Genomic DNA, 14,112 nt, shown 5'->3' with positions numbered 1-14,112 from the left:
CAAGAAAATGGGAATGCAGCTGTGAAAAGTGTGAAGTTCGAACCGACGAAAATATGAATCATTGCATTTTTTGTCTGAGAGACACAGCTTTCCAAATGCTGTGGAGGCCAAAGATAGATCTTAATCTTCATACCTATGTGGGAAGTGGAAAACAGGCAATGACACTGACTTGGAAAAGGTAGACCGAAGTTGAGCCAAATGTCTAAATACCAAAATGGATGGCGACATAAAGAGACATGCAGAAAATTGTCCTTCTGTGTATTGTCATCCACACTGATGTCTACTCCAGTAGAGGCCTCAGCAGACGCTAAAGCAGGGTGAACAATAACTGTGATATTTAGTGGGCCTGCCATTTGTTAAAAAATTCCACCGTGTATTTGTTCCCGACAGAGAAAGACAAGCGAAAGACGGTGAAGAAGTGCTGAACAAACAGACTGTGTCACATCTCTCCCCGTGGAGGCACAAGAGGCCATGTGTCCGAGTGCTCTGCTCTCTCTCCAGAGCAGCCAGGTGGATGATGGGTAAACAGGCTGACTTCCCCAATCCTGCCCAGCCCCATGGGATAGGCAGTGTTTGCACAGCAGCATCAAGGAATACAGGAAATAGAGGAAATTCCATCATTGCCAGTTGTGCTGGGGTCCCTCAAGCTGATTTAATGAAGATGGAGGGAACAGCCACACCCTAGACTTACACTGGAAATCTGCTGAATAAGGGGCATGGCGGTGTGGATGATGCTGTGGATGGATGTCTACCTTTAAATATGTCCGCAGAGACAACCTTCCCACCTCTTTTCTTTATCACTTTTGGAAACATGTTATAAACAAAAGCCCAAATCGGACTGCAGCCGATGCATGCCAACGTTTTGTATGATTTACCTTAAGCTCCCTGTAGAATGTTCCAGGAGGGCGAGTTGTCTTTTTCTTTTTTTTACTTAGTCGTGAATCATTTCTACCCTCTTTTCAGCGCACAAGCTCAGCCGACAGCCTCTTAGTGAACTCTCGCTAAAAGAATTCTTACTCCTCGCCGGGTCAAGGCCCGAGTGTTTACACAGCGCAGCCGGTGAAGCTCCATATTGTTTAGACAAGCTTCCAAACACGCAGCCTGGCGGTTGTCCAATTACCCACCCGCTCAGATGTGTGTGTGCCATGACTGCTTTCTACATTCTTCATTTAACCTAATTTAGAATTTCAATAAAAAATGAATACCTATTATTTTACATATTGAAGTCTGTTTCTAGCAATAAGCTTTGATCGTACTGTATATGTTGGCAGCTGAGTGTGTGTGTCTGTCCATGTGGGAGTTTAAAGCTGCAGCAGAGGTTATATTGTTGCTTTTTGCTGTGCATATGTAATCAATTATGTCATCTGTGATATTTGCATTTATTTGACCACCCGAAGGCTTTGCTGGGGCTTTTGGCTCGGTGAGTTATCAAACCGGAGTCTCACTATCCCGGTCTGCATCCTGTCTCCTTCGTCTTCCTCTTTGTGTCTTGCATCACTGTGACTATCTCCCGCTGTGTCTCCAGTCTGTCTGTCTTTATCGCCTCCTCTCACTCTCTGTCGATCTTTCTGCAGGAAGAGAAGGGCATTTCCTGTGGACTTGTTGATTTGGACTTCCTGAAATGCAGCGTGGGATTTCCATTCATGAGAGCGCAGACTAAGGTAACTCAAACCAAGAGAACAATAATTGCCAAATGTCAGAATGGCATTGTTGCAGAACCACAAGTTCATTCTGTCTTTTTCTCCCCAGTATCATTTTGCAGTGATTTTTGACACGAGCCAGCTCTCTGGGCAAAATGACACATTGCAGTTCTTAGTTCAAGCAAAAAGGTATTTTTTTTATTTGTCTGCAAATTTGATATTATGCAAACGTCTCCCCTTAAAATGCTCCCAGCTTTATTCCCCGTAGAGCAAATTCAGTTTTCGTGGGTGTTTGTGGAGTTTCATCTTGCATATCCTGAATTAATTAATTTACAACATGAATAACTTAATTGTTCCCTGTTTGTTGCAGCGCCAATCCTGAGCACAACCTCTCTGACAACACTTTGGACCTGTCCATCCCTCTGGTTCATGAGACCGACACGACTATTACTGGGTAAGAACCAGACCTACCAGAACAGTGTAGTTATACAAACCTAAAGCTGAAACCAGCTAGAACTGGTTTCCCTTCTGTTGGCTGTTGGGAGGAGAGGGAGTGTTGTGTCAGTGTGGAGCATGTCAACTTGAAAAGGCTTATCTCTGAAGGCTTTATCACAGCTCTGCTCCACAGAAAGGAAAGAGATGTAAAACAGCCCAAATCCTGCGGTCGTTTGACATCTGACTTATAGCCCAACTGCTAAAGAAAACTCTGCTGTCCAGCTAATAATATGACTGAAGCCAGAGATGTTCATGAAGCTATTTTTTAAGATTATTTTTGTTTGTAAACTTTTTATTTATTGATTTGTGTTGCCATTTTAATAAATAGTTGACGTGAATGGATCATCTTTCAATCTCTGCTGAACACTGTCTCTTGCCTGCAGTGTGGTGACACCGAGCTCCTTTGTGTACGGGAACTACATCGACGCCTCTCGCTTCGTCCAGTTGGAAGACATGGAGTGTAACTTTCAGCCTCTTAATCTCACCTTTCAGGTACTGCTGGCAGAGACAATGTAGGACGTTCAGTATTTGTACATGCTTTAATATATATTGATTTTTCTTTCCTTTCATCTCCATCTTTTCCCGTCTCCGTGTGATGTGGTTCCAGGCCATAAACAAGGGGCCCAGCAGGTTGCCTGGCTCCACTGTGGACATCAGGATACCCAACCGGCTGGTTGGCAGCGGAGCTGACATGTTCCACATGATTGAAACACAGGTGGATGCCAACAGCAGTCTATCTCCATTATTCATCTAGACCAAATCATTTTTTATTAGTTTATTCACCTGCAGGCGGCCATATGTTTTGCTCATCTATCCTGCACACGCCTAAGCGTCTCTTCATGGTACAGCTGCTTCATCCAAGAAAGCTGCTGAACCGGTGGGCCTTTTGTCCTGGCATGGCCCATTTGCTTGGTGTGAGGCACCACCGGGTCAGTGAGAAGCTAAGCAAAAGTGTTGACGTTGCTACTGAAAGTCAGCCCACTATTTAGTTTCACAACATTTTGCATTTAGAGAAAGAAACGTAATCCTCCCACTGGGTTAAAATGTTTTCTTAACCCTTGCATTGCTCCTTTCATATAGGTAGATCATGGGGGAGCTCAAGCTGATAATTGTATAGACTGTGAATGGGCAGACAGGGTCCACTGTATCCCACCCTCCTTGAGCCCATCTGGAATCACTTTCAGGGGATCAGACAGCTTGCACGAAATGGGAATGGGACACCTGCAGAGCTGGCTGCTGCTCAGTACCATCCCCAGCCTGGAAATACACATCATTAACGCTGTTAACAGTCTAGCCTGTGGCACACCGGACAGTTGTACACTTATTTTTTATAGCCAGATATTCTTACATTTTATACAGACCTCCATTTATTCAAACATGATATACCAGTCCCTCACTGTTGCTCCACACAAACTAGTTTTTCTGTAAAGAATCCCGCAATCGTCATTTTGTAATGTTCTCTTCTGTTCTCGTGAGTGTTAAAAGTTTGCGCAGCCGATGAATCGTCACACAAGCAACGGCAGCAGAAGGACAGGACATGAGAAAGCGCGGCAAAAAAAGCTCAGACATGCTGAGTGGCAACAGAGAGGACAATGAGGAAGGCCAGAGGAGATTTTCACCTCCAGAGCTTCAGGTCGGCCTGAGGAGAGGGGAAAGGAGAATTGATCCCCGGGGGCTGGGCAGTAAACCAGACGCCTCTAAATCACTCCATATGGGAAATCTGGCTGGGAGGGGTCACAGCTTCTTTTTGGAGAGAACTTCCTGTTCGCCCTGGAGACTCATAACAATAGTGGAATTGGGCCAGTTGAGGTGACTAAAGTGCTTAAGTGTACTTTTTTGGGAAACACTTTATGATAACTGCACACTATTAAGCATTAGTTAAGTATGAGTACACAAATAAACAGTAACACTTTATAATAACTGCACACTATTAAGCATTAGTTAAGAATGAGTAAATAGTTAATTCATCATTTATAAAGCGTTGTTCCACACTTTATAAATGATGGAGTCACCATTAGTATAATATAATGCTTCATACCATTCAATTCAATTCAGTTTATTTTGTATAGCCCAATATCACGATTACAAATTTGCCTCAGATATAAATGTCTCTTATAAAATCACCGTTCAGTGATTATATAAGGTGTCACAGGGTCATGGGACCAGACAGACTTCTCGAGGCCACTGCTGCCTCCAACGAGACAAAATGTTACTGGGACAAACACAAATAAACTGTAACACTTTATAATCACTACACGCTCTGAAGAATGATATAATACTCCATTTACAAATGGTGAATTCATCATTTGTTTACTCATACTTAACTAATGCTCCATCGCGTGCAGTGTCCCCCATTTTTGCTTTCAACCCCTAAAGCATTGCGACATTAACATGAGAAACTCCTCAACAATGACACATGTCCTCTGTTAACTCAACTCTGTTATACCTAAGACTTTATTATTGTTCATCCCATTTGATTCACTATCTATTCAACACAACTCTCCCACTGTCCTCTGTCAGGTCGCCGAGGGCAGAGGAAACTGCACCCCTCACAGGAACCCGACGCCGTGCACCATCCCCCAAGACAGAGAGAACATCTTCCACTCCATCTTTGCCTTCTTTACCAAATCAGGACGCAAAGTCTTAGTAAGGCTGCAGCCCCCACATTGCACTTTGACATCGCAGCAGGCACTTGAGAGTCGCCCTCTGTGAGGGTTCCTGTTATTGTTTTGTGTTTGGTCAGTGCAACATCTGTTCATCGTACATGCCTCTCTCTCTCTCTCTCTCTCTCCCACACACACACACTTTCTCCTGTTCTCTCCCGCTCTGTTTCTTCTTTTCTGTCTTTTTTTCAAAAGGACTGTGACCGGCCTGGAAGAGCTTGTATGACAATCTCCTGCAGTCTGGGCCCACAATTAAAAGAAGAAGCTCTGAGCATAGATATCAAGCTTCTAGTCAACACTGAAATTATCAAGAGGGTAAGAAACACGTCAGAAGCTTGTTAAATGTAGATGCAGGTTGTTGTGATTCCAAGAGTAGACGTAACTTCTCTCAACCCACAGGATAGCTCCTCTGTGATCCAGTTTGTGATGAGGGGCAGCGTGCAGGTCAACGACAGGGCTGTGGAGGTGCCCAATGGCCTGCCAGAAGACATTTCTGTGAGTAGCTTATTAACAGGAAATCATCCTCTAACTTCATTAATTGTAATATTTCAGCCAAATTGATCAGAATGCAAAAAAGTTTAATCAAATAATTACATTTAACATCACAATCGAGCAGCTTCTGGTGCCAGATGTTCTTTTTGTGTGTTTTAAAACTACTTAAAGTAGGTCTTATCAATGGGCAGCACGGTGGCTCAGTGGGTAGCACTGTCGCCTCACAGCAAGAAGGCCCTGGGTTCGAATCCCAGTCGTTCCAGGTCCTTTCTGTGTGGAGTTTGTATGTTCTCCTCGTGCCTGCGTGGGTTTCCTCCGGGTACTCCGGTTTCCCCCACCATCATAAAGACATGCACCGCAGCCTCACCCCGGTTCGTATGGATGTGAATGAATGTTGGTGGTGGTCGGAGGGGCCGTAGGCGCTGATTGGCTGCCACGCTTCCGTCAGTCTGCCCCAGGGCAGCTGTGGCTACTGATGTAGCTTACCACCACAGGGATGACTGTGTGTGTGTGTGTGTGTATGACTCTGGACTCTGGACTCTGTACTCTGTAAAGCGACTTCGGGTGCCTTGAGAAGCGCTATATAAAATAAATGATTATTATTATTATTATTATTAATATTTTTATATTAACAATTGGTCAGATGACGATGTGAAATTAGTTGCTTACGATGACACGGTGTGGCTATTTCCCAGCCGGGGTCCAGTGGTGGATCTCAGTGTGCCATTTAGTGTGCCACGGATGTCACTGCCAAATGGTTTCTCTAGATTAAAATATATACATATAATATCACCACACCAGAACATTATCAGGTAGAGTCCAGCTTGTTTTGCCACAGTTAGCTAGCTCATGTTTCTTCAGATGCAGTGGAATGAAATGTATTGGTTTTTTAAACCAAAGAGTGATGTGGGACCCACCCTGTGCCAGTAAAAAGCTCCAACGCATGTCTTGAGGAAATTGACCCTGAACTCATTACATTTGGATGTATAATGGCACTGAAGGGTGAGGGTAAGCAGCACAACACATATTTACAGCAAAATTATTTCTTTCTTTTCTTTTGTCATGTTATTATTTATATTTTTCAATATATCTGGGAAGGCATTCCGAGTGTAATTCTTTTTTTACAATCAGAAGCAGGCCTTAACCCTCCTGTCGCCTTCGGGTCAATTTGACCCGATTCAATGTTTAATGTCGGTATTCTTTCGGGAGTCAACAAACAAACATAAAGTACCTCACACTTAAACTTGGAAAACAATATTAATTCTAATAATTTTCTGGAGATTTTAATAGCTGGGGTCATATTGACCTCAAGGGTAAAATATGTTAGTAAATATAAAGGTAACAGGAGGGTTAAACATTGAATCGGGTCATATTGACCCGAAAGCGACAGGAGGGTGAAACATTGAATCGGGTCAAATCGACCCGAAGGCAACACAAGGTTTAAGTTACCAAATGTGAAGATCCCGGCCGTTCAGTTCCCCATAGGTTGGAGTGCTTTCAGCTCATGGGTTTGGTTTTGCATCCCACAGCCTCACTTTAGTTCGGTCTCCCCGGTGGCAGGGAAATACCTTCACACAATTTCTCTTGCCACGAATCACACGAATCACACGCTCAAATGCAGAACAGAACATTTGCAGCGGGTGATGCTGCTGTGTTTTGCTCAAAGGCAGGGCAGAATGAAGGCATTCTGGTTGAAGGACAGGGTACTCACTACACAGCTGTGCTAGCAGAAATATATCAATAATACGCATACAGTATATACATTTTTTCTTTAGATGCACATTGTGCTTCGGTTAGACAATCTGATGTGAGCCCAGGGAGCAGCTGGGGCCTGTAGGTATCCTCTATGGTGGCACTTCTATGGCTTTTTTTGGGGGGGTCCTCAGCTGTGCTCAAGGACAGAGACCCCCCCCCCCCCCCGCCCCCGCCACTGTTGTTTGCTGAGTGATTGAATAGCCGACCAGATCACAAGTGATGATTATATTGAGCACCCAGCCTGCTCGCAGTGGGATCTCTCAAGTGATTATTCTGCTGACCCTGAACTACAGACGTGCTCGAGAAATCCAGACCTGCTATGAATATGTCCATCCCATGCTGCTCTTTCAGCACTTATAGAGTGTGCTCCCTCCCCCTTCGAGGTTTTAGTAAACACAGTTACATTTTCCCTGAGGATCCCTGCTGGCTAGAGTACACACAGGAAAGTATGATTTGTGGACCCTGGTCACAGCAGACCGACTACAAGCTCACTTTTTAATCTCCCTTGACATGTAAACAAACGGACATGAATCGATAGGATTCTTTTGTGCATCGGCAAGTTACAAACTTAGCATTGCATTTGAATGAACTTCACATTCAATGAGACATTCCTAGAATGATCTGATTGCACAAGTTAAACTGGGAAAGTCAGAGGGCAACGACATGCAGAGCTTTCATCTGTCCTGTGCACACAAGCGCCTTGGCATGCATTGCAACAGTTAGATTCCAGGGCTGGAGTCAAGGCGAGGTGTTAATGTGGGAAACTATTCAACGGATTAATCTCCACTTATCCGCTTGGTTTTGTCTTGGCTCACGGTCGGCGTCTCATGCCACATTTAGGTTCAAAGCAGCATACAGCACTGTACACTGTCGCAGTGAACTCCTCAGTCATTTTTTATTTTTTAAATTGCCCCAGCATTGTTTGCAGTCACAAATTAGACAAGATTATCTGACATTTGGGAGATTATAAATTGTCTGTCTTTGTTTGTGACCATCATTAAATTAACTATCTATTTCATGATCCCAGTGAATGTGACGTTTTCCATTTAATGCCTGATTGCTGACATTAACGCAGGCTTAGCTGATGTGCAGTAATACAACATTTCACTCAAGTCAAACCACTGTTAATTAGTTCAAGCAATCCATGTAATTGTTGAATAATAATTGAATTCAACTTTTTTTTTTTACTGCAAGTAAAGAATTATTATTTAACTGTCACATAAATGATAATGGTTAGAAAATAAAAATACTGGAGTTAAAAAGCGGATACTTCTTATTGTCCACTGACAACTTTTAGTTGAGCGTTATTGTGCGAACTGGGTTAAGTGAACTGAGTTTGCTGTCAGTGACTGATTATACAGCAGGTCAGTGTTCATTCGTGTTCTGGGAAACAGCCTAAATAGCTCTTTTTTATTGTGGAACCAGACTATTTGTTTCCAGAGTTGCCAAGCCTCCCGAGATTTCTCTCAGATCGGTTTAAAGGCGTGACGCTGTTAATATTAATCTGATTTATTGAAGGGACCGTAATGTCTAGGTTCCGGCAATCAGAAAGAGGGCGGCACTTTGCTGTGAGAGAGATATATTGTGTCTCTGCTCTCAAGCAGCTACACGCCTGACAGTATTCAACATTCACACTTGTTATCAGTATTTACATAGAGGGCAAGAGGGCAATAGACAGACCCCCACACCAGTTACGAGATGGGATATGCACCTGTGACGAGCTCTGGGTATAAAAGATGGAATCTTGATGTGCTAAAAGGGTGTGGTTTCCGCTTCTTCTTGTTGAGGAGAGCTCCCGTGGTTCGTTTCTGCTGCTTTCTGATGTGAATAAACCGCCCCTAATGGAGAGAACTACAGCAGACTCGGATTATTGTAGAAGCTCTTCCAGGCTGTTCAATTCTGAATTACGTTACAACGCTCCGAATTGAAGAAAAGGGGGTGGATGAAATATTATTTTGAATAGTAATGAAACAATGATGGCATGCTTATGTTTTACCAGATTTATCATCTTCAAGTAAGCATGCTAATATTTGCTCCGTAGCACTAAGAACACAGTACAGATGAGACTTATAGGAATGGTATTGTTACAGGTGTTTATCATAATCAAAGTACTGAGCAAAGTCATGTGGTTAGATCAAAAGGAAATGTCAGGGCCCCAAAGTAGAATTCATCCTCTGGAGACCATGAACGCCTGTAAATAAAATGCATGACAATCCAATGTGTTGTTGTTTAGATATTTCACTCTGGACCAAAGTGGTGGCATCCATAGAGCCTTGCTCCCAGCTTGGCTAAAAACGATCACTTACCCTGTATGATGAAAAACATACAGGGTAAGTGAATATTTTGCATGTCAGTGTGTTGCAAGTGAGGCAAAGGTCAGAGTAACCACCTCGTCCTCTTGTTCTGCCCCGGTGTGATCGAAACGCTCGCTGGAGTTGCTCTTCCTTTAGAATAAAGTACAACTGATGTGTGTGACAAATGGATGCTGCTTGAAACATAGTTTCCAGTAAACACAGATTTCTTTGAGTTTCTTTTCTACTGAACTGATTGATTTAATGTTGACTATGTAAAATAAACTCACTACTTGAAGCGAGCGCCTCTTCAACTCAAGAGTCACAAAGCTAAAGCGACTGAAATGAGATGCGTCTTGTTTTTCATTGTTGCACTGCATTACATCATTAGCAGGAGATGACTTCATGGTTACTCTTGTGAGCCCCTCCGTGTGTGTGTGTGTGTGTGTGTGTGTATTGTATTTGACTCACTGACTTGTTGTGTTTCAGCTGGTGTTCGAGGCCCTCCACAGTCAGGAGCCGAAGGGTTACGTAGTCGGCTGGATCATTGCCATCAGTCTGTTGGTGGGCATCCTCATCTTTTTGCTGTTAGCTGTGCTACTCTGGAAGGTAAACACATAAACACAGTTTCTCTATCAATAGTTGAAGTGAATAAGGGAGAGTTGTGTCTCGCCATCCGCACAGTATGCAGTTGTACAGGGACAGCTGGAGGGAGGAGGCGGGGGTGAGAGCTTGCTTTGGGCCTTTAACATCCGTGGAAAGGGACTGGACAATAATTCACACCATACCACTCAGATGAAAGAAGAGTCTAAAAGGGAAACGGCAATTACTCTGATGACCAGAGGCCCTGTTAGCACAGAACCTCTTTCCTTTTTCACGGCTTCATTTTCCGCCGGGAATACCACAACGAAACCTCGGAATGTTGGTCTGCCCCCCCGATGCCCAGGTCCTCGGACCGTGCCAAAATAAACCCCACTTCCAAGAGCAGCACATGTCCTGTATTGCTCGTTTCTGTAAATTCCTGAGGAGAGTACAGGTCTGTGTGAATAAACTGTAGTGGTAAAACGCAGATAAATGAATGGGGTCGTCGTGAGAGAGGCATCATCCCAAGGCGGTGGCGGCCTCGTTTACATACACAGTCTACACAGTCTCTCCATCCTCTCATATCTCCTTTACATTATACTCGGTAGTAAAATGTCAATTAAAAAAAATCTATTACTTTTCTAAATAAACAACATATTTAGACAGGGGAAAGGTTAGATGTGCTTCTATTCATGCTTGTGGTTTTTTGTGGTTTAGCCTATTAACTTCAAAATGTGAATATTTTACAGCACTGGCAGACATTTTTCAAAGCGTACATTTCATGATGTTTTAAATTGATTTCCGATCTCCGAAAATATCCATTGTTTTCCATTTGTTTCACTTCAAGATAAATCTCAACTTCCAGATATATTTTAACTCTAAGACATGTTATAATCCATCATGATGAACTAAATTTTAATTTAATACTAATACTAATAATATTAGTTAAAACCTTGTGTTATTATTGTGATAATGCAGCCTAAAGAAGAGCTTCTTTTAATAAACTCTCACTCGTGAGTGATGTATTCTGTGAAACTCTTGAGTCAGCTTCTGAGTAACACTGTGTTCACAGGGTGTGTACATTAAAATCCAGAAGTCAAGCAAGAAAATGTAGAATAGATTTTTCTTTTTTGCATCAAAGATGTTTCTGTTCTGCAGCTGACTCTCATAAGTCTGTGTTTGAGCCCCTGAATGCACCAACAAGTCCCCGTTCTGTCAACTGCATTATCATACAAAGATCAGTGTTATTACACATACTCATCTTCCTTGTTCCCAGAGAATTGCAACACAATAGAATGCTCTCTTTTAAAATGTATGAACAATTTAAACAAAGACTCTTATTCAACCTCGTTGTGAGATGACAACATATATTTGAAAAAAAAGAAATATACCAAAGACTGAATGTTCAGAGTATCCTAAACGATTCAGGATATCATTTTATTTTGTTTTTAATCAGCACTTCAAGAGGGGAAAATCAACTTTAAAAAGTTAGGATTGGAAAATAATCATCAGAGATGAAAGTATATGAACTCAAAGGGACCTGACAACAGATGCACCTTACTAAACACCATCTTTGTCCCGCTCATTCTTTGACAGATGGGATTCTTCCGTCGGCACTACAGAGAGATCATCGAGGCTGAAAAGAACCGAAAGGACAGTGATGAAAGCTGGGACTGGATGGAAAAGAACCACTGAGACTTGTAGTGGGGGTCCCACAGGAGCCAATGAGATTAGGGATTGGGTCGAGAAAGATCCAATAGCACGTGGTCTCGCAGCCCAGCCGCCCCAGTGGCACCAGGCCCTTCAGTCTTCCATATGTGGAAGAAAAGCATATTCTCCACATTTTTTGGAGACTTGATATTTTTGTGTGGGTGGTGGTCCAGGAAACAGGCTTCTGACGTGACAGTGTGGCTTGCCAGAGGACACTTGCTGTGGATTTCAGCCAATCTCAAAGGAGGAAACTCCCAGCCAGCGAGAGTGGAGCTGTTGATGGAGAGCCACATCCTTATGGGGATGTAGCGACAGCATGAATACTGGTGGACAATAAACCCTCAGGGCAAATTTATTTTTATACCTACACGTTAAGCCATATTGTATAAAACTGGGCTTCAAGAAGCGATGGGGTTTTGACGGCCATTATAAACATACTGTATCTCCAGTATGTTTTCCTAAAAGCACTGATGTTTGATAAGAATGAATGCCTTGGCTTCATAGCTTTACTTTTTATGCCAAAGATATGTCCTGTAAAGTATATGATTGGAGTTGTTTGTATATTCAGTTCTTCCTGGGAGTGAGAGATTGTATCTTTTCTGTTCTATTTCCGACTTATGAATATCTGGTTTACACATCTGACTCCCACCGATAATAAGCCGGAGCTAATTCAATGTTTCAGACCCACACACCAAGGATTAAATCGCTGCGCCCCCCTCATGTCATCCGCTAGTGCTGTCCGGGTTTGTCGCAGTAAACGCGCTCTCTGGGGTCATTACGACAAAGCTCAGGATGTGGGAATCAACCGCACAGCAGAGGTCTCTATTAACCTTTTATTTACCATGTTTCCTTTATTGCCCACGTGTGAAGCAGTTGAATTATACATTTCAAGCGTTGGGACTTTTCATAAGCATTCCATTTGTTATGGTCTGGCTTTGAAGCAGTCCATTGTAGTTGAGAAAAGTGGATGTAACAAAGTGATTTTGTCTATTTTAAATTGGAATGAACAAATGCTTGCTAAGTGCAATGTGCAAATGAGTTAAGTGAATTATCGGAAGCTGTTTTTGCAAGAATCTGTCGCTCAGGTACGCAGCTGACTTTCTAGATGGATCCCTAAAGGTTTCCAGGTTCAAGTGAAGACTGAAATGTTGTGGGATAGGATTCATATACATCACGGCAAGAGTCCTGATCATGTTTTAATTCCAAAACCTTTCCAGACTTCTCCTAATCAGACCATATGTAATGTTCCCGTTCTGTTGTTATGCATTGGGTTTTAGTGTGAAATATGAGATGCATTACTCTCCACGGCCAGATGAAAGTCTGCGATGGGAGTCCACCGTCAGTCATTTACAGGGGCCCGTGCCATGAGTAATGCCCTAAAAATAGGTGGGAATGTGCTGCACTCAATCACTTCACATAAACGAGCTCTTTGGGGCTCATGGGAAAAGTTCATTTTAAGTCAACATGAAGGAATGTCAGCTCCCCAAAAATCTGCCACGATTAAAGTTCACAGCTTCTCAGTACTCACATTGTACAGCACATGTTCCCGAGAGTTGTTCAAGCGCCGCGTTTGATTGTGAATGAAAGTTGACAGAAGACAGCAAAGTACATTTTATATTATAGTTACTGAAAGAAATAAGAATAGTAACTATTTTATACATTTGTGGAGCTTTATCGCAAATTTAACATCAAGAAAAGTAAATCTTGCACCCAAAAATATGTTTATTTGGATGTCAGTTTTGCAGAATGTATCTATGATAATAAGATGTCATCAAATCAATTCAGATATTTTGCAGTAGTCTGGAGTCTGATTCAAATGAGCAAAGCCAAAGAACAAAATCTATGTTTTCATAAGTGTCACACTTCCGTGCTGACACACTTTACGGCTCACTATGATTGCTTGGCTTTCTGATTTCTGCTGTATGAACCTTTTATTGATCCGATAGGGTTTATTTTGACATTTAATTCCACTGGCATGACAGCATATACTGTACACATTCACGTCCTCCCTATTCTGTTAAACCGATGCGACCTGTATGCAGAGAAACCGACACTTGACCATTTATTAATAAATTTGAACTGATGCTCGTGGACACCGTCAGTCGCACCGTTATTTGGGTTTTTTGTTCTGAGTATACTACTGTCACTGAATATAATGTTCACTATAGTGTGTATGTTTGATTTTGAAAGTCATGTTGGAGCTGTATATTTATCTGTTGAAAAATAATTTTGAGTGAAATTCCATGGCTCTATCCTGTTTTTGTCCTGTGTAGTTGTGGGTTGGTGTGTGGTGCTCTCTGCTGGCTGCTTTGCTCTACATACACTACACACTCTATGAACTACATATTTAAAAAACATTTGAAAACATTTACAAATTTGGTAAAACAACACATTTTTGGGTTCAAGAAACGCATTCTAATTATATGGGTCTAATTTCTAGTCCTTATGTACAATAGATATATTCTAGAGCTCAAATGATACGCT

The 14,112-nt window shown here is 42.4% G+C and overlaps 1 protein-coding gene across 1 annotated transcript in view; it reads left to right on the top strand.

The window, feature by feature from the left end:
• Window positions 1-13,870, top strand: part of itga9 (integrin, alpha 9) — a 46,847-nt gene extending 32,977 nt beyond the window's left edge. The window contains exons 19-28 of the mRNA XM_056435223.1: window positions 1,575-1,661; window positions 1,750-1,829; window positions 2,011-2,094; window positions 2,519-2,627; window positions 2,743-2,850; window positions 4,656-4,781; window positions 4,994-5,113; window positions 5,198-5,293; window positions 9,826-9,945; window positions 11,515-13,870. Coding sequence (XP_056291198.1) covers window positions 1,575-1,661; window positions 1,750-1,829; window positions 2,011-2,094; window positions 2,519-2,627; window positions 2,743-2,850; window positions 4,656-4,781; window positions 4,994-5,113; window positions 5,198-5,293; window positions 9,826-9,945; window positions 11,515-11,613 — 1,029 coding nt within the window. The 3' untranslated portion in view covers window positions 11,614-13,870. The remainder of the gene's footprint in view (window positions 1-1,574; window positions 1,662-1,749; window positions 1,830-2,010; window positions 2,095-2,518; window positions 2,628-2,742; window positions 2,851-4,655; window positions 4,782-4,993; window positions 5,114-5,197; window positions 5,294-9,825; window positions 9,946-11,514) is intronic.
• The last annotated feature ends 242 nt before the right edge of the window (window positions 13,871-14,112 follow it).

The sequence above is a fragment of the Pseudoliparis swirei genome, chromosome 17, assembly GCF_029220125.1.
Source record: "Pseudoliparis swirei isolate HS2019 ecotype Mariana Trench chromosome 17, NWPU_hadal_v1, whole genome shotgun sequence".
In the NCBI taxonomy this organism is placed as follows: Eukaryota; Metazoa; Chordata; class Actinopteri; order Perciformes; family Liparidae; genus Pseudoliparis; species Pseudoliparis swirei.
This window is presented reverse-complemented; position numbering and strand designations above follow the sequence as displayed.